Consider the following 20,383-nt stretch of genomic DNA (forward strand, 5'->3'; position numbering starts at 1 on the left):
AAACTTATTTGTTTGAAAAAAATAGTCAGATTTTAAATCTTTTTTAGATTTTGTGTTTTGTTTTTGCTTTTTGAGTCAGGTTTTTCTTTTTAGCCCTGGCTATCCTGCAACTCACTCTGTAGACCAGGCTGGCCTCAAACTGGCAGAGATGCTTTTGCCCCTGCCTCTTGAGTGCTGGGATAAAAGGTGTGTTCCACCACCACTCAACTTAAAATTTTCTGGATTTTTAAGAATTATTTTTAATTGTGAATATGTGTGCAAATGCAGATTATCATGGGTGCAAGAGATACCAGATTTCCCTGGAGCTGGAATTCCAGGCAGTTGTGAGCTACCAGGTATGAGTGCTGAGAACTGCACTCTGGTTTTCTGGAAGAGTGCCTTACCACTGAGCATCTCTCCATCCCAGTTAAACAGTTTTTAATACTGAAACTAAGAAGCTGGCAGGGTCACAGATATATTTGGATTTAAGTTTAACACAAGCTTTTAATGTTTTGTTCAAGTAAAAAATTATTTTTTGAAGATTTTTGCCTACATACTATTTTTCTTAATTTTCTTTTAAAGAATCCAGTTTTCTTAGAAACTTGTTAGTGAAGGAATATGCAGAGCTAGGAGAAGAAAGTAGAGTCACCAAAGTCTTTGCTGGTTCATCTATAATCCAAAGCTTTACTACTTAAAAAAGTAAACAGCATGTTTATTTTCAGCATATTTTTTTTAGAATTATGGTTATGTTTATTTTTGAAATCTTTGTGGCTGTTAATCTTGCCTTGCAATAGGTCACCGTGAGAGGCAGTTCAGAGTGAATGATATGTTTCACATGCCTATTGAATCATCACATGTTTGCAAATTTGCTGCTTAGCACCTGTATAGTGGTTACAGCAGTTTCGTCCAGTGTTGCACTGGAAAAATCAAAGATCTATGAAAACTCCAAGTGAACTGTCAAAACAAGTATTTTGAGTGACTAGACATTTCACTTTCTACTACTTGTCCACTTTTCTTTGCTGCTTTTTCATTAGTTTTATCAGCTAGTCTGTTTTAGTCTTGTTACCAGGAATAGTAGTGTAAAGCATCAACTCCGTGTCTATTTTACTAGATGAATGAATGAATTTGTAATCCGTGTTAATGGCCAGAAAATGTATTGAAGGAGAGATAAAGTCAAGATGTGGCTTTAGATTTTGTCGTTGTACTAGTTGTTTGTTGTTGTTGTTGTTTTGGTAAAATACAAAATTCACCATTGAAGCCATTTGAAAGTAGATTGTGTGCTAGCATTAAGTACATTTGCTATGCTATATAGTTATCACCACTCCTAATTCCAGAACTTTCCCATCAACTCAAGGGGAGACTCTGTGTCTTTGATTCAACTCCCTCTAGCCTCAAGTAACACTAATTTATTGTGACTTTTTAAAAATTTGTCTATTCCATATAGTTCATAGAAATAAATAACACTGTTACATAGCTTTTAGCAATAATCATACCCTTGCTGTTTTTACTTTCGCTTATTAGTAGTTGTTTAAACTTATTTGCCTTTTGAAAGAATTGGATGAATTTTAGGTGTAGCAGATTTTCTGATTCCTAAGGCATCACATTCAGTGATTAGGTCTAATACTAAAGAGTGGTTATTTTTGTCATATTTTGTAGCTTACATGCAAACTCTAGTGAGTACTGGGCATGTATAGATGAACGAGGCAATGTCTGCCCGAGTTCATAGCTAAATAACTACTGCCATAGAACCTAGAAAAATGTGTATTGTAAATGTGTATGACCTTTTGTTGTGTTTTACCAGGATCTCTTGATATGTCAGAAGTGTTTTTATAACTTTCTCTCTATACACAGATTATCCTGAGAAGTGTGAATTAATGTTTATCTTTTATACTCCCATTTTACTGTTTGTTTATGTGTTCTACAAAGAACTACATAATGTAACCATGGCCTTTGAGTTACATGTGGATAAATTTTACCTGCATTGAATTGTTCTAGTGCATATACATCTTACTACTTTGTATTTATTTCAATAGGAACGACTTTTCAGCCCAATAGCAACTCCTATGTGAATCCTGATCACTTGAACTATTTCCGGTTTGCTGGACAGATCTTGGGATTAGCTTTAAATCACAGGCAGTTGGTCAATATTTACTTCACACGGTCTTTCTACAAGCACATTCTTGGTATGGGTTTCTTGGTATTTCTGTAGACGTTTACATTGCTCTTTTACAGATTTTAGAGAGAACTGATAATAAGCATACTACCGTTTTTATTGAAATAAATTGCTATTCTGTTTAGAGGCATACATTTCTAAGGTATCTGGGGGCTAGAGGGAGAGAAAAATGTCTTTCTTTTAAGAAGGAGCACCTTTAGACTTTTATGACTACCATTTTAGTGTATATGTGTTTATACAAAGTGTCCATTTTTATGTGCGTGTACCTAAAGTAATTGTTAATTCTGAAGCTTATAACGGTTTCCTAAATAGCTGTCTCAAAGAAAGACTGCATTGTAGAGATGTGGACGGAATAGCAGCTTCATTTAATGGATTCTTAATTTAGAAATGAGCATCCATTTAAAACATGCTGCAGATTTGATTATACTTTGCTGTTTTGCAGAATATCTGTAGAGGGCAGCATTTTACCACTAAATAGGTAAAGGAAAGTCAGAAGCATGTAACTGCTGTTCTTGCAATTTTTTAGGTATTCCTGTAAATTACCAAGATGTAGCATCTATTGATCCAGAATATGCCAAAAATTTGCAGTGGATTTTAGATAATGATATTAGTGACCTAGGTCTAGAGCTGACGTTTTCTGTTGAGACCGACGTGTTTGGAGCAATGGAAGAGGTGCCTTTGAAGCCTGGGGGTGGAAGTATTCTTGTGACGCAAAATAACAAAGTGAGTATTCAGATTTTCACCTCAGTTATTCTTAAAATGGTCCTGACTGTCAGTTTCTCTACATTATTCCAACATTTGCTAGAAAAATGCACTTCGTCATTGCTAGAAGATGAAAGTACGTAAGTTAACCAAACTATCACATTGAAGACTCCAGTTAGATTTGGTCTGGTACTGTGATGGTATGGTTAGCAAGGCAGTCTAGAACACTAGTTAATCGATTGTGGAAGTTAGGCGTCTACATTTTAAAAAATTTGATTGGGTCAGGTGGTAGTGGCTTAAGCCTTTAATCCCAGCACTTGGGAGGCAGAGGCAGGCGGATCTCAAGAGCTAGTTCCAGGACAGACTGCAATGCTACAGAGAAACCTTGTCTCGGAAAACCAAAAAAAAAAAAAAAAAAAAAAAAAAGATTGGAAATATAAACTAAATGATGGTAGTATGTGCAGTAATCACTATTGTATATTTTAAAGGGTGGATATTAAGGCAGTTTTTATTTGAACGTATGTATGTGGTGTAAACATGGCGTGAGCAGGCATGTCTCCAGTGCCGATGCATGTGGAGGGCAGGCGACACTGGGCTGTCCTACTAACAGTTGCTTTTTTACCTTTATGGGTAGGGTATTTAAACAGTATTTATTGACACTTAGTGTAACTATGTACTTTGGTGTGACAATTATTTTAGAGACTTCTACGTGGGGAACACTTGCGTGGGTGCAGCTGCATGTCAAGGGGTTCTCCACAGAAGTGGTGTGATCTGAGAAGCGACTTTCTACACATCAGTTATTATGTGCTGTATGTCTATATAACACTTTCTAGAGTCCATTGTTAAGTGAGAAAAAGAGTGGGTTAATGTGTGAAGTGGACGGTAGGCTCCGTGGGTGTGCATTGACTTCCTCACTTGTTGGCAGACGTCACATGGCAGGTCTGCTGCGACCCATGGGAGATCAGAAAGCAAGGGGTAGCCGAGAGGATATCCACTTTTATTCTCTCTGTGTGTCTGAGTAATTGATTCAACACTGTTTTTGTTTCTTCTGCCTTTTTTTTTGTCTTCCCCACCCCCCTAGCCCCCCCCCCCTGCCTTATTTTTTTGAGACAATATCTCCCAGGAATCTGAAGCCCATCAATTTGGCTACACTGTCAGGCCAGTGATTCCCTGTGAGTCACCCATGGATGTCCCCCCCCCCCCCCCAAGGTTGGGATTACAGAAGCACAGCTCCTTTCTTGGCTTTCACATGGATCTGAGAGATCTGAACTCAGTTTCCTAAACTTGTGTAGCAAACAGTTTACTCACAGAACTATCTCCTGTACCAGATTAAAGTGTTTTAACAGACATCTCAGTGTCTAAACTTTGCACATGTTTTCATGTTCCAGTAAATCCTACCTCTTGATTTTATATATATTAACACATACATACATAATCTAATTGTTTTATTATATCATCTATACATAACATTTGTTTTAAATTTGACTTAAATATTGATTATATTTAGTATAATACAATATTGTATTGTTGTATATTTCTGTCTTAGTGTTTCTATTGCTGCAGTGAAATACCATGACCGAAAAGCAGGTTGGGGAGGAAAGGGTATTTTGGCTTATACTTCCACATTGCTGTTTGTCATTGAAAGAAGTCAGGACAGAAATTCAAACAGGGCAGGAGTTTGAAGCCAGCAGCTGATGCAGGTGCCATGGAGGAGTGCTGCTTACTGGCTTGTTTCCCAAGGCTTGCTCAGCCTGCTTTTCTTATAGAACCCAGGACCAGCAGCCCAGGGATGGCCTCACCTACCATGGGCTGTGCCCTCCCGCATTGATCACTAAGACAGCTGGGTCTCATGGAGGTAGTTCCTCAACTGAGGCTCCTTCCTCTCTGATGACTCTAGTTTGTGTCAAGTTGACACACAATACCAGCAGCACAATGTCTTGAAATTTTGTAGACTGTAGATTTAGTAAAATGTGAAATATTTTTTAAAGGCCCGAAGATGTAGGCACATTTTTTAAAAGTATCTTTACTCTTCGAGGTTTTTATGCAGTGTATTTAGGTCATACCTCCATTCGTATTTCTTCAAGATCCGCTCCACCTCCTTTCCCTCCACAATTTTTTTTTTTTAAATAACCCACTAAGAACAATTTTTTGCCAGCTATTCCCTCCTTCTTCAGGGTGTGGGGCCATCTAGTGGTGTGTGGCGCACCTGTCAGGAGCTGAACCCTTAAAGAAACCCGATTGTTCCCACATTCTCCCATCCCCAGAAGCTGTCAACTTGCTGTAGCTCCTCAGTTAGGGCGGTGACTCACAAACCTCTTCCCATGTGCACTGGACAGCCTTCCTTTGAGTTCCTGACTACAGCAGTCCTATTGTGTTCAGAAGACACAGGGCCCTGACTGCTGGCTCTTACAGCCTTTCTGCGTCCTAGAGAGCCCTGAGCCTTGGGGAGGGGTGGCTGTAGATGTCCCATTTTTGGCTGAGCACTCCATTTACACTGGTTCTCTGCCTTTGACCCGTTGTGAATTTCTTTGTTGACCACCAGCCACTGACCCAGGAAACTTACCTGATGACGGGTAAGAACTGCACAATGGCTAGAGAGTGTTACAAAGTTAGAGGGGAGTGTGATCCTGTGTCCATTTAGCAAAATGATAGTAGTAGGTTCATTCCTGGGGCTTCTGAGCTCCCCAACCATGGGTCCTTTGCTAGACTTACAGCACCAGGCTGTACTGTGGAGTGGACATTGATGAACCGCAGTCAGGAAGTGGTTGGCTACCCCTGACATATGAGCTAGTATTGTACCCGTTAGCAGATCTTGTCATGTTGGTTGTTATTACAGCCCACAGGGTTCAGGGCTGAGAAAGACTATTGATGGCTCTTACCTCCTAGGAGCACCTTCTACTTAGCACCTACTAGTTCTGTGAGCGCTAACCAGCAAGAAGGAAGCTTCCTGGTTAGTACCATGTTGATTTCTCCATGCCCAATGATAAATGTTTGCTTTGTCTTCAGCTGTAGAGCCTTACATCAAATCAAGAGCAATTGCAATAGCCTATACTGAAAACAGGTCTCAACGGTATGCTTGGCAACAACTTGAGGGGAAACATCCCATTCCTTGCATTGAGCAAGGAATTTTTCTTTGTCAATCATGGTCACATTTTAAAACTCATTGACTTTAATATTCTATTCTATTAAATTAGGATAATGATAGAGTATCTTATTAACATTTTTGTTAAGTGAAAAAGGCAAATATTAGTTGCCTTTAGATAGTAGTTTATAAAATATGTTCTTAGTTTTACATAATTGTGAATTGAAAACTTTAGACTTTATATTTTATACTTACACAAAACGATCAAGTTTAGTTACTGGAAATAAAATTGGGAACAGAGATTTTATTCATTCAAACTTATAGATATTTTTAGTCTTCCAAGTGACTTTATACACAGGACATAGAAGCCTAAAGCCATGAACATGGCAGCCCCAGGCAGCCAGTTCTGGGGTGTGTTGCGCGATTGGGTAATTTCAGTCAGTGCTGGGCAAGAGAAGAAGTTTTTTCAGTAGTGTTCGAACCCACGACTCATGCAGCTAGCCCTTGAGTAGAGTGTCTGTCCTGGTGAACTCAGGATTTGGAGACCATGGTTCCAAGCACAGGACTAGGGCAGCTCCAGATCCTCCTCCACTCTTTGATGATATGCGTGGTGGCTATTCCAGCCTACCAGGAGGATACTCAGCCTAGGAGCTGATGTAGTCTTCAGTGTCAACCACGTGCATGGAGACCCAATGGCCGCATGTGGCTGTGCCCTATGGCAGCTCTAGAGCAACTCAAGGAAAGGAGATAGTGTACCAAAGTTACACTGTTTTGTGTCTGTGAACAAACTCTATTTTTTTTTTTTTTTTTTGTTTTTGCTGTGGACACAGCTCATGCAACCAAGAAGCTAAGTTTGTCTCCATCTATACATATCAGAACTGGAAAATGCACTACAGTCTTGATTTTCTGCCCCCACAGAAAGACCTCAATGCTCCTGATTCTATGTCATCACATATGTGCTGTTGGCTGGGATGACACTGGACATTTAGAAAAAGTTTTCTGTTTTTCTGTCAGCTCAGCAGCTGTACATGAATCTACTGCTATTTGAATTATCATCTTCAGGTGGGGCCTGAAGTTAACACCCCACTGGCCACTTAGACTGTAGCTTGGCAGGGCTTTCAGTTCTGCAGCCCCTACTCTGTCATGCTCGCAATATGTAGGTTTAAATTAAGTCTCTTTTGTTCTGTCAATAAGACTTGGGAGTGAAAGACGGGTGAAAATCTGCTACGTAGAGAGATTAAGTAGCAACTAGCTGACCTTGGTTTTTGGCTGGAGATACTACAAGAGACACATCTCTTCCCTCCTCCCAGAGCCAAGAGAGCTCAAACTGTAGTCCCCATCCTTCGCTTCCTGTGTTTTTTCTGTGTCCAAATTGCTGACTTCTCTATGACTAGTTCAGGTCAGCTAATCACAGGCTCTGCGCCCTTGATTCAAGGTGAACTTGATGTAACTTATTGTGTCACAGTGCAATCAAAACATCCCATAGCAGTTATCCTCAGAGGTGTTGGGCCTTTGTGCAAGCATAGTGCTGGTATGGGTGGTACTGGTGGTACTGGTCCTGCTTCTGGACCTCCACCTGGCGACTGTATGCAGTGAACTGAGTACCTCTCATGTCTTGGCCTGTAGTGGTTACATATGGAGGTAATCCTTAGTATGCTTATACTGTTGCTCTTCCACAGCTATGGCTGCTGTGTGGCCCTGGCCTGGACATCGTCTGTGCTTATGTACTTTGTTGTGCATTCTATGTGGACTATACTTGGGTTCTGGATGTCATGGGGGGCCTCGCCCCTCAGCAGTGTCTCCAGCTCTACCTGACCCCGGCAGTGGCTGCCTTTCAGCCCCTCATCATATACTGGCTGACCTTGCCCCTGGTCTGGTGACCGTGGCCTCAGGTGGCACTGAGTTTTCCATATATTGAAGATTTGGTTTCCTTGAAAAAAGAAAAAAAAAAAGGAAGAATGAATGGCAATGTGGTGCCAAAGCCTAGACCTCAGAAGTTCAAGTCCAGTGGCCTTCATCCTGTGTGAAACAGTAATTGAGTTGAAGAACTCAATTTTTTTAAAATATAGTGAGTCAAGTCCTGTTAAACTGTAAATAGAAATATAAAAAAAGAAAATAGTATTCTGCTTATGTTTTTAAATGTATCTGAGCTTAGTGAATGAAAATTAAACTTATTATTGTGTGATGGGGAAGCGTTGTTAACCAATTATCTTTAAGAGGTGGGACCAAGTTAGGGTGTGGCTTTCTGGGACCTGGAGAAAAGGGGTGCACAGGCCAGGTGCTCTCTCTCTGTGGTGCCCTCACTGTACAGTTGAGCTTGGACTTCTCATTCTGGTTTTGTGAGTTTTCCCCTTATAATAAATACAAATGTGATTATTTATATTTTAGCTAGCCTGGTTATTTCCTGAATCGAGTTAACTTTTACAATTGTGTATGTGATGTATCTGTAGGAATATACACCTGCCAGGGGGCATGTGTGGAGGTCAGAGGACAGCTGTGGAGTGGTTCTCTCCTTCCAGCTCTGTGTGGGTTCCCGGATCGAGCTCAGGTTGTCAGGCTTGCACTCCATGTGCCGTCATCCTCTGAGCCCTCTTCTAACTGTGGATTGTCTACCTTGCATGACATTTACTGTTTGAGTTTACCCTGAAGATCTATACTCAATTCAGAGTATTGAAATAATAAACTCTTTGTTAACTCAGTGATTGCATATCAGCAAAAAACTGTAAACATGAAACATGATTCTAAATGAATACTGTATCTGGTGAGTAGACCCCCACTCCTTTCAGACACATGTAACACGACGAAGTGGAAAGAGCCTTTCATCGACTCTGTGCTCTTTTGCTCTGTTTATGTGCCCCTCCTAGCAGCCCCTTCTGAAGGCATAAGTCACAAACAATGCCACACCAGCTTAGAATTATGATTAATAGGGTGGTATTTATTTAAAGGGGAAAAAACTTACAGATCACTGTCCCAGGCAACAGCCCTCTACGCAACCAGGAAGGGAGTCTAGTCACCTGCTGAGCAGGAAGTGAAGAGAGAGAGGAGAGGGAAGTGGTCGCTTTTTTAAAGGGAGAGAGACCACGCCCCAATGGGCTGGTATCTCAGCAGCTATAGGCTGGAGGAGTGGGAGGACCTCCCGCAACACTTCCCCCTTTTGTTTAAATAAGAGAGTTCTAAACCTACTATGAAATTATATACAATAAGTACAAATATCCTATTCTAACTAGCTTGGTCTTGTATAATAAATAACTTGGCCAAGTCATGAGAGAAAGTAACTACATTTATATAGTCTTCAACCCCATCGAAGATCTAAGAAGGGAAATAATGTTACCTGGATAATTAGGAAGTTCAGTAAAACAACTTCCAAAACATGCAACAAATCACAGAGACAACTAGCTACCTGGACAATCACCCAAAGTCACATTAGCAGCGTTGAAGCAACCAACTTTGGCTAAGGCCTAATATAACTGACATACCATTTTCTAAGGCAAGCAACTTTTCAAAACTATCTTACCCTGTCTTGGCAGGATATGACAGTCCTGTTTTATCCATTGATGCACGCTCTGTATCTTTGTCAGTGATTGAGGTATGGGCATTTCTTTGCCCAAAGGCCAGTTCTGCCAAAAAGAAAGGCTCCAGGTGGAGTGTCTTTGGTGCTCAACATTCTCTCGGGAATAGAGTGGTGTTGCCAGGAGCAATTGTGTCTCACTACCACAAAACTCTGAGTTACATTAAAGGCCATTTTCTACAGCTCTTTGAAGAAGTTGAAGATTATCTATCTATACTGAGTATAATCTCTATATATCTAAAGAACCTGATTAGTCTAATTATAAATGACAAACTTAGATGACTATTAATCTATATAATTCTCAATATCTATCTAACTTAAAGACTAAGAAAATAAACGACTGTGAAACAAATGAGGACAATGACCTCCAAATATAAACAATGTACAAATATACATTGCAGTAGGTAAATGTATATCAATACACAAATATTATATAAGTATCTTAATCAGAGGTAGAAATGTACACTGCAATATGGTAAATAAATACAATATATATATCAAAACAATATATGTCAATACATAAAATATGTTTTAAACAGAGGTAGAAACATGCGTGCATACAATAGTCAATATAATTTAACTTTGTATCAATATACAAGAATCTATACCAATATATTTGTCTAAAAACAGTAACTCACAATTACAAATCTATTATCCCATCATCCCTCTTTTTTTTTATTTTCAAAATGATCCCTGAGCTTATAAAATTCCTCCCCCAACCCTCAGTCATATACTAATTATAATCAACCCCTAAATGATGTCCCTAAACCCAAGGGCAAACTTTACTGGGAGAGGGGACGTCGTCCTCTAGAATTACTTCCAGCTGTCATGGGGGCGACGTTCTTTCTGGGGGATCCTGTGAAAGTAAAATGATGGTTAAATTTCAAGATCAATGTCTTTTAAAATTGCCAATAGTCTCTGAGTATTTTGTGCAGGTCTGGCCAAAATGTTGTATAAGATGTGCACCATTTCAGCTAACCAAGTTGGAACTGTCTTGTGCAGCTGGTACCCAAAGCAGGTCTTGTAGTAGCGCTATCAGTATCATGACGTCATATCAACCAGGTGGAGTTGTTGTTGTGGGGCCCCATCTTCTTCCTGGAAACTTCAAATGTCACTTCAGGAAAAACTCATTGTTCATTGTGAAAAACTTAAACATTAATCATATAGACATATATGTATATATTCACTGAAAGGCATGATAGATATATTCAATGAAAAGTATGATAGATATGAAGAAAAGCAAAGATGTTTTCTAAACTCATATTTCTTTCTGTCCCACATCATGGCTCTTGACATGAGACAGAAACTCCAGGAACTCTGGGTTTTTCTCTTACTAACAGGCTTGGAATTGGAGAGGGACTGAGCCAGATTCCTACTTCAAAACCAGCTTTATAAATTTAGAAATATGGTTTAATATTACTTACACAACCCATTCAGTTTTCTTGATATTTCCTATTGGGCAGGTATTTTTCCCTCTGTCAGTATCCAAACATCCAGGGTCCCTTGAATTTTTCAAAGATGAGTGTTTTCCTATGGAGATGGGAACAGAACCCTGCCCCCATTCTATATGTTTTTCTTACCACCTGTATGAATATCATCATTGTGGATGAGTTGTCATTTCTCCTTTCCAAGAGGTTTTTCCTCTTAAAATCGAAACTTTATTAATTTTGATGGTATCCACAATTTTTCTTCTCCTGTGGAAACAAGAGCAAAACCCCTTCCCCAACGTAGCACATCTCCTGGCTTCCATTGAGAGGTCAGCACATCTTTGAAATAAATCGGTTGATTTAGTTCAGCAGACTTTTCCATTATCCAATGTCTTTCTGCTGCTGTCGTTCCTTTCTCATTAGCGTTGAGAAAATTCAAGGTTAATAAAGCATTATGTAATTTATTTCTGGGGGTATTTTTGGTCCCTTTCTGTTTGTTCAGCATATCCTTTATAGTACGATTTGATCTTTCTATAACTGCCTGACCTGTAGGATTATTTGGTGTACCTGTAATGTGTTTTATATTATAATAATCAAAAAAGCGTTTCATTTTCTTAGATACATATGCTGGACCATTATCTGTCTTTATTTGCTTAGGTATACCCATGATGGCCATAGCTTCCAATAAATGTGTCATTACTGAATCAGCCTTTTCTGAGCTCAGGGCAGTAGCCCATTGAAAACCTGAATACGTGTCTGTGGTATGGTGTACATATTTTAATTTACCAAATTCCATAAAGTGGAACACGTCCATCTGCCAGATTTCATTTCTCTTAGTACCATTTGGGTTACTCCCTGCAGGCAACGGTGTTTGATTATAGACCACCTATAGATGGCCTACATCTCTTTATAATGTCCTTAGCTTGTTGCCAAGTAATGGAAAATTCTTTCTTTAGGCCTTTACTATTGACATGATGCTTCTTATGAAATTCTGAGGCCTGCAACACACTTCCAATCAATAATTGATCAATCTCAGCGTTGCCTTGGGCTATAGGATCAGGCAGACCTGTATGGGACCGGATGTGTGTTATGTACATCAGACAAAGCCTGTTCCTAATTATGTCTTGTACCTGGATAAACAATGAAGTCAACTCTGTGTCATCTGGTATAAATTCAGCAGTTTCAATATGCAAGATAACTCTTTCTGCATATTGTGAATCTGTATCTATATTAAGAGGTTCTTTAAAATCCCTTAGCACCATAAGAATGGCATATAATTCTGCCTTCTGGACAGAATTATAAGGGCTTTGTTCCACCTTACTCAATTCATCTGACTTGTAACCTGCTTTCCTTGATTTATTTGCATCAGTATAGAACGTATGGCCTCCAGTTATTGGAGCATCACGTACAATTCTAGGAAGAATCCAAGAAGTTTTTTATGAGGTTAAGTCTACCACTTTTGGGATAGTTGCTATTAATTTCTCCCAAAAAATTAGCACAAGCTCTTTGCCATGTTTCATTGTCTTCCCATAACTTTTTTATTTCTTCAGTAGTAAAAGGCACTATAATTTCTGCTGGGTTTATACCTGCTAGTTGACAAAGTCTCAGCTTACCTTTTATAATTAATTCAGAGACTTTTTCCACATAAGTTTTTAATTTTTTACTTGGTTTATTAGGTATAAATATCCACTCTAAAATAATATTTTCCCTCTGCATTAGAATCCCTGTAGGAGAAATTCTGGAAGGCAATATGACTAGGATGCAGCTAAGATTTGGGTTCACCCTATCCACATGTGCCTCCTGTAATTTTTCCTCAATCATTGTCAGTTCCTTTTCTGCTTCAGCTGTCAGTTTTCTTGGACTATTCAAATCTTTATCACCATCTAAGGTTTTGTTTAAATGAACTATTAGATCAGGTGTTATCCCAACAGCTGGTCGTAGACTGGAAATGTCTCCTAACAATCTTTGGAAGTCATTAAGAGTCTTTAACCGGTCTCTCCTAATTTGTGCCTTTTGTGTTTTAATTTTCTCTTACCCTATTCTGTAACCTAGGTAATTAATAGAATTTCCTCTTTGAATCTTTTCAGGGGCAATTTGTAATCCCCACCTAGGCAAGACTTTCTTTACTTCTTCAAACATCCTTTCTAAAGTATCTTTATTTGAATCAGATAACAAGATGTCATCCATGTAATGATAAATTATGGACTTGGGGAATTGTTTACGAATTATTTCCAATGGCTTACTTACAAAATATTGGCACAATGTAGGACTATTGAGCATACCCTGTGGGAGGACAGTCCATTGCTATCTCCTATTAGGCTGAGAATTATTATAAGTAGGCACTGTGAAAGCAAATTTTTCTCTATCCTTTTCTTGTAACAGTATAGTGAAAAAACAATCTTTCAAATCAATAACTATAAGAGGCCATCCTTTTGGTAACAGAGAAGGCAAAGGAATTCCAGATTGTAATGGCCCATAGGTTGAATTACTTTGTTGACAGGTCTTAGATCTGTCACCATTCTCCATTTACCAGATTTCTTTTTTTGCAACAATGACAGGAGAATCCCAAGCGCTGGTTGATTCTTCAATATGGTGAGCATCTAGTTGCTCCTGCACCAGCTGTTCCAATGCCTGTAGTTTATCTTCAGCTAGAGGCCACTGTTTGATCCATATTGGCTTCTCAGTTTGCCATTTTAAAGGTAGGGTTGTTGGTACCTCTAAAGGTTTGGTATTTGCTGTATGTTCTTGTACAGCCTGAATGGCTGGTGACCGTTTTCCATGATACCTCATCATATCCTTCCCAGAATTATGAGTTCCTGGAAATACAGGAATGTTAATCTGGGTATTCCATTGCTGTAGCAGGTCACGGCCCCATAAATTCATGGCAATATTGGCTATATATGGCCTTATTCTTCCTATTTGTCCTTCGGGCCCTATGCATTCAACCTATCTTGTGCTTTGTTTTACACGAGATAGGGTTCCAATTCCCAGGAACTGAACATCTACCTCTTGAAGAGGCCAATTTGGATGCCAAGATTCTGGGTTAATGATACTTACATCCGCACCTGTGTCTAATAAGCCTTCAATAAAAGTGCCATTTATACAGACTCTTAGCTTTGGTCTTTGATCATTAATAGAAGTCTGCCAAAATATACGTTTACTCTGTCCTACTGGGTTTTTTGACTCATCATCCACACGTAATTCATCATTTAGACCAGTATTACTTTTTACAGGAGAAATTAGAGCTTTTAATTTTCTTGGTGAGGCACGTTCTCCACTGTGACTGGGAATGACTGGGCCACTGTGGCTTGGGGGCCTGCAAGAGGCCCCTCAAGGAGTTTCCCGATGATATCGGATTGCCCCGTCTGTCTGTTGTTGACCTACATTCGTTGGACCAATGCCAGCCTTTACCGCATCTCCTACATATACCTGAAGGCCGAGGTCTCCTATTTTTGTCATTCCCAGAAGAGATATTATTCCTAGAAATTCTTTGCCTGCAATCCCTTTTCAAATGTCCTAATTTACTACAATTAAAACACCTGGCAGTTTGATGTCTCCTCATTGCTTTGGAAATCGCTTCTCCTACCCAAGATTCATCATTATAGCTAAACGTCTCAACATTCATCGTATGCTGAATCCATTCATCCATAGGTGCTGATCTAGACTTTAAAGGCCCAATTATCTTTTTGCATTCTATGTTTGCATTCTCAAAAGCTAGAGATTCAAGAAGTATTCGTCTAGCTTCTGGATCTGTTACCCCTATGTCCAGAGCCTTAATTAATCTTTGCAAAAAGTCAATAAAGGGTTCTCTCTGTCCCTGCCTAATTCTGGTATATGATTCAACCCTTTTTGCTGGATCTTGTATCCTATTCCAAGCATTTAAAGCTGCTTGGTGACATAGACACAGTACTTCATCGTCATAAAGAGCTTGGACCTGTGGATCAGCATATTCTCCTGCACCAAGAATTTGATCTTGGGAAACCTCAACACCTTTTGCTCTTCCTTGCTGTTCCATATGTTTGGATTCTTCTCTGAAATAAATTCCAAACATCAAGGAAGGTCCATTATCTAAAACTGCAGACACTAACTGATGGAAATCATGGGGGGTAGCTCTAGCATTAGAAGCCCAAGTCCTTATCATTTCCTTTACATATGCATTGTGCAAGCCAAAATTAACAACAGCTTGCTTAATTTCTTTCAGATCATTCATTGCTATTGGCGTCCATCTAGCTTCTCTGACTCCCTTTGAGCCTTTAGAAGTTGACGCTTTGTCAGAATTAAGTATAGCGTATGTTGCTAGAACCCTGGGTAAGCCAGTTCTAATAGCTGGTGGAGGCATTGTATCCTGTCCTTGTGCCTCCTTACTCTGTTCACCAGCTGCAATAATTTCTCCAATCTTTTCAAATCTTTTTATCATTGTCTCTCTTAAATCCTGAATCTCCTGACCTGTATATATTTCCAGTGATTTCACTGAGGCATCAATTTTTTGGTCCCCATTCTGCACCTGTGATTCTAAAGCTTTAATTTTTTCCTTCAAAGATAACATGTCCTCCTTAAACTTTTCTTGTATATCATGTAGATTCCCATTTTGGAGGTACATTCTGTCTGTTACCTTATCAAAACTTTGTGATAAAGTCTGAACGTCAAATTCAACAGCCTGAACCCTTTCAGGTAATTTTCTAATACCCTTGGATATGGAGTCAATTTTGTCTGTCATAGTATCCACTTGTTCAGATAACCTCTGATTTTCAATAATTTTAATCCTGTCAATTAGTTGTTCATTATTAATTCGTAAAGATTCTATCGTTCTTAGGAGTGCCATATTCTTCCTTAGTGATAGAATATGGAAAAGAAAACTGAAACCTAGTAACAAGCAAATCAAGGTATCCCCATAATCATATAAACCTTGTATGACGTAATCCATTGTATTAGTAAATATAAATTTACTAATCTATTGTATTAGTGAAAACAAAGCAGTAAAATTTGCGTTAGAAACAAAAACTACCATATTACCTATTATCCAGCAGGTGGCGCTGTTGCCGATTCGCGATGAAAACAGGGTCCTGTTTCAGTGCCTTAGTAGATGTTAAAAACTGGAAAATGCAAGTTTCTCAACAAAGTAAATGTAATTAAATCAATTCCAGAGACAGAACCAGAAACCCAGAATCCAGGGGTAGAGAAGAGCAACCTGGAAGCCGCTTATGCCTCCACATGACAGAGTCACCCTGAGGGGTTGCAGCTTTCAGCAACCGCGTGCTCTGGTTCGTGCCACTTAAGAGCTGTGCTTACAAGGGAGATTTAAAAACGACTCAGAAAAGAGCAAACCAAGCGGGCAGAGACTACGCAGGCCTGTGGAGTTTAAATCCACATGGGGAGTCCAAGGCCGCCGCTGCAAGGCACAGGCGGCGGCTGAGGAAGGGAGGGCTCCCCCCAAGCCGAACTTGCGGCCGGCAGCCAAGCGGGGAAAGGAGAGGTTCTAAAACCAAAGGTTGGGTGCCAAATGAAGGCGTAAGTCACAAACAATGCCATTCCAGCTTGGAATTATGATTAATAGGGTGGTATTTATTTAAAGGGGAAAAAACTTACAGATCACTGTCCCAGGCAACATCCCTCTACGCAACCAGGAAGGGAGTCTAGTCGCCTGCGGAGCAGGAAGTGAAGAGAGAGAGGAGAGGGAAGTGGTCGCTTTTTTAAAGGGAGAGGGACCATGCCCCAATGGGCTGGTACCTCAGCAGCTATAGGCTGGAGGAGTGGGAGGACCTCCTGCAACACCCTTCCATTCTAACATGACTTTTGTTTAGATTTTAAAAATGTTTGTTTTATTAGTGATTTTATTTTTATGTCTTTTGAAAGAGCAAAAGGAAAGTGATAGATAAATAATTATAAGTGATAATATGTTCATTTTGAGGGGGACCACTCATTGTGGTTTCATATAACGTTGGAATACTATGGTAATAAGGATCTCAAAACTTTATTTACTTTGTTGATTACAGAGTTTTGTAATGATCAGGATTGGTAGTAGCTGTTAATAACATTAATCGGCCATTAGTATGTTAATAATTCTCTCCTTGTTTTTGAGATAGTGTCTTAGTTTCTTTTTTGTTGCTATGAAGAGATACATGGCCAAGGCAATTTATAAAAGAAAACATTTAATTGATACCTGGTTTTTAATTTCAAAGGGTTAGAGTCCATGATCATCATTGCAGAGATCATGGCATCAGGCAGGCAGACATTGGACTGGAGTAATAACTAAGAGCTTGCAACCTGATCTGCAGTTGAGGGGGGAGGGAGAAGGAGAGAAAGAGAGAGGGAGAAAGAAAGTGTGTGTGTGTGTGTTTGTGTGCACGCGCTCGTGCATTTGTGTCTCTCTGTGTGTAAGCTGGGAATAGCTTGGACTTTTGAAACTTCAAGGTCTATCCCCAGTGACACACTTCTTCAACAAGACAACACCTCCTAATCCTTTCTAAATAGTCCACCAACTGCAGAACAAACATTGAAATATATGAACCTATGAGAACCATTCTCATTCACTTAGAATCTTCTGATGTATTATAGACTAGCCTTGAACTCTGTGTGGGGACCAGGTTGGTCTCAAACTGTGGTAGTCCTTGTGCCCAGCCTCTCTTCAGTGCTAGCATTGCAGGTGTATGCTGTGACACCTGACTAAGATGTAAAATCTTTAAAATGTAGCACATCTAGTTCCCTTGTCTTAAAATTGATACTAACACTCACAAGGCAAAGACAGGAGGCTCCTGAGTTCCAGCTGGAATGTTAGTGTGCAGTAGTAGTGGGTCTTTGAAGTAATAGTTGTTAAGAAATGTTAATTTTTGCTATTTTGTTTGAAGATGTACTCTTTCTAAAGAGATAAGGAAAAAATTTAGAAGCAGTTGGGGTTTTATAATCAATGCAGTTTCTATTAGTTAAGTCATAAGAATTAGTGGTGCTAGCATCTTATTATTCTACAGAAAAATAATAACCAAAACTCATTTGACTTTAGTGTGAAAATTAGGATATGAAGAAAGCTGATATTCACAAAGCAACATCTGGTAATTATGGTCTGGATACTGAAGTAAATGTGGAAAGCCATATTAGGAGGAATAGAAGAAAATGTAAAGAGAGAGAAGTATAATTGCAAGAATTAATTTAAAGACAGAATATGTGGAGATAGTAGGACTATGTACTATTCTGATAGATGTGGAATACAGCTAAAATAGGTTGAGTTCAGCTGAGCAGTGCAGAATGCTTCCCATTTAAGATTTTTTGTGTATGTGTGGATAGGTATTGTGTATGTACATGTATATGTGTGTGTGGATGTCCCAGTCCCCCGAGACAGGGTCTCCTACTGAACCAGGAGCTAGCCCCAGTGATCCTTCTGTCCGACTTCCCCACAGTACTGTGGGTTACAGACCTGTGTGAGGCCAGGCTCAGCTTCTTCACCTGAGTGCTGGGATCAGGTCTTCATATTTGCACAGCAAGTTCTTTCCCTTTCTGTCTCTCATTAGAAAAGAACAGGCTTCTAAGAAATAACAAAACATAATAGCATGGGATCAAACTGGACCCCCTGAATGTGGGTGACAGTTGGGGCAGACTGAGAAGCCAATGATAATGGCACTGGGATTTGTCTCTACTGCATGTACTGGCTTTTTGGAATCCTATTCTATTTGGATGCATACTTTCCTAAGCCTGGATGGGTACCCTGCCCTCTCTTAGAACTGAAGGGGGAGGAGGGAAGGTAAGTAGGGGAGAGGGAAGGAAGTGGGAAGAGGGGAGGAAGTGCAAATTTTGATTAGTATTATTTATAAAGTAATAAAATCTGCTGAAAAAACATAATAAAATAAGATAAAACAAAAACCATTACATTGAATTTGGACAAGGCAAACCAACAGAAGGAAAAGAGCCCCAAGAATAGCCATAAGAATCAGAGGCCCACTCGTTTTCTCACTCAGGAATCCCATAAATAAACTATACTGAAAGCTAGAATACATACATGGAGAATCTGGTGCAGACCTGCGCAGGCCCTGTGCATGCCGTTTCAGTCTCTGTGAGTTCATCTGAGCTTTGCTCAGTTGATTTAAAGGATCTTGTTCTCCTGGTGTCCTTGGTTCTCTCTGACTCATAGACTTTTTCTACCTCCTTTTCTTCAGCGTTCCTGTACCTTAAGCTCATTAATGGTATACATATTGAATGGGTCCGGAAAGTGTTCATAATTCTGTGAAAAGTTTTAGTGAGAGCAGACATAAACTAAAAGGTGATTGGGTATTTGTAATGAATTGACAGTTCTGTGGTTGTCACTTGCAAATGCTAAGTAGGTATGTGTGTATACATACTTTCCTAGGTCAAATTCTGGAACGTGAGTACATATTGCTGTTTGATTGTCTGGTACACATCTCTCAAATAACTGCCTAAATATAACTGGTAATTACTGATTAGTCCCTATTGTAGGAAAATCCTTCTGAGTAGTGGGCAAGTGGGATTCAGAGATGGGGATAGATTGAAAATAGAAGTATCTGCTTTTCTTGTGCTAAGTTATACAAGTTGCCAAATGAGGTTTGGGGGAATCATGAGGCATCAACTGTGACAGTTCTGTAGTTTTAGAGCTATGGAGAATTCCTAGTTTGCACTTGTATGTAACATTCTGGCTCAGACTAATGCCAGAACAGTAGAAGGAAAGAGAAGCAGGCATCTCAGTTTGCTTGCTACTGCTGAGGGACAAACCAAAGCAACTTGGGGAGGAAAGGGCCATCTTCCTTTCATCGTGGGCTGTTACTGAGGAGAAACAGAACAGGATGCTGGAGGCAGCAGCTGATGTGGAGACCACAGAGGAAGGCTGTTTACTGGTTTCCACCGCTTGCTCAGCCTGCCTCTTCTACAACCCAGGACCAGTAGCCCAGGAGTGACTCCTCTCACAGTTGGCTGGACCTTCCCACATCAATCGCTAATCAAGGAAGTGCCCCTCAGACTTACCTACCTGTTGGAGGCATTCTCAGTTAGGTCCCTCTTCCCAGTGATCCGGGAGTCATCATCATAGGAGGCTTTCCTTATCCTAGTGGGTGAGAAGTATGTAGAGCGTTTATGCTGTCGTTTTTAACTCAATGGAGTCTGACTTAGAAGCATTAAAAAAAAAAAAAAAGATCTAACATTTGATAGGTTTTATGTACACATGATAATTCTGTGCCAAACACATTTTTTATTACGTGCTGGATTTTAAGTGAGCTTGCTTCCTATGAGGGAAAATGTTCCTTAAGATAAAATTCAGTATAATTCTAATGTTTAGGAAATTGAAGCAGGAGGACTCTAAGTGTGAGATATTCCTAGGCTACATGATGAGACTTATTTCAAAAGAAAAGGAAAATGAAAGTTAAAATAATTAAAAAGTAGATAAAGTAAGCTTTTTTGTTTGTTTAATTTTGGTTTTGGTTTTTCAAGACAGGGCTTCTCTGTATAGCCCTGGC

General features: G+C 39.6%; 1 protein-coding gene and 1 pseudogene across 1 annotated transcript in view; both read left to right on the forward strand.

The window, feature by feature from the left end:
* Hace1 (HECT domain and ankyrin repeat containing E3 ubiquitin protein ligase 1) overlaps nucleotides 1-20,383 on the forward strand; it is a 110,531-nt gene that overhangs the window by 68,306 nt on the left and 21,842 nt on the right. The window contains exons 18-19 of the mRNA XM_041653656.1: nucleotides 2,013-2,162; nucleotides 2,679-2,875. Of these exons, the coding sequence (XP_041509590.1) occupies nucleotides 2,013-2,162; nucleotides 2,679-2,875 (347 nt within the window). The remainder of the gene's footprint in view (nucleotides 1-2,012; nucleotides 2,163-2,678; nucleotides 2,876-20,383) is intronic.
* Nucleotides 3,392-8,150, forward strand: LOC121449233 (annotated as a pseudogene).

This window comes from Microtus oregoni, unplaced genomic scaffold (assembly GCF_018167655.1).
Source record: "Microtus oregoni isolate MIOR12 unplaced genomic scaffold, Mior012 000006F_ref0000085, whole genome shotgun sequence".
In the NCBI taxonomy this organism is placed as follows: Eukaryota; Metazoa; Chordata; class Mammalia; order Rodentia; family Cricetidae; genus Microtus; species Microtus oregoni.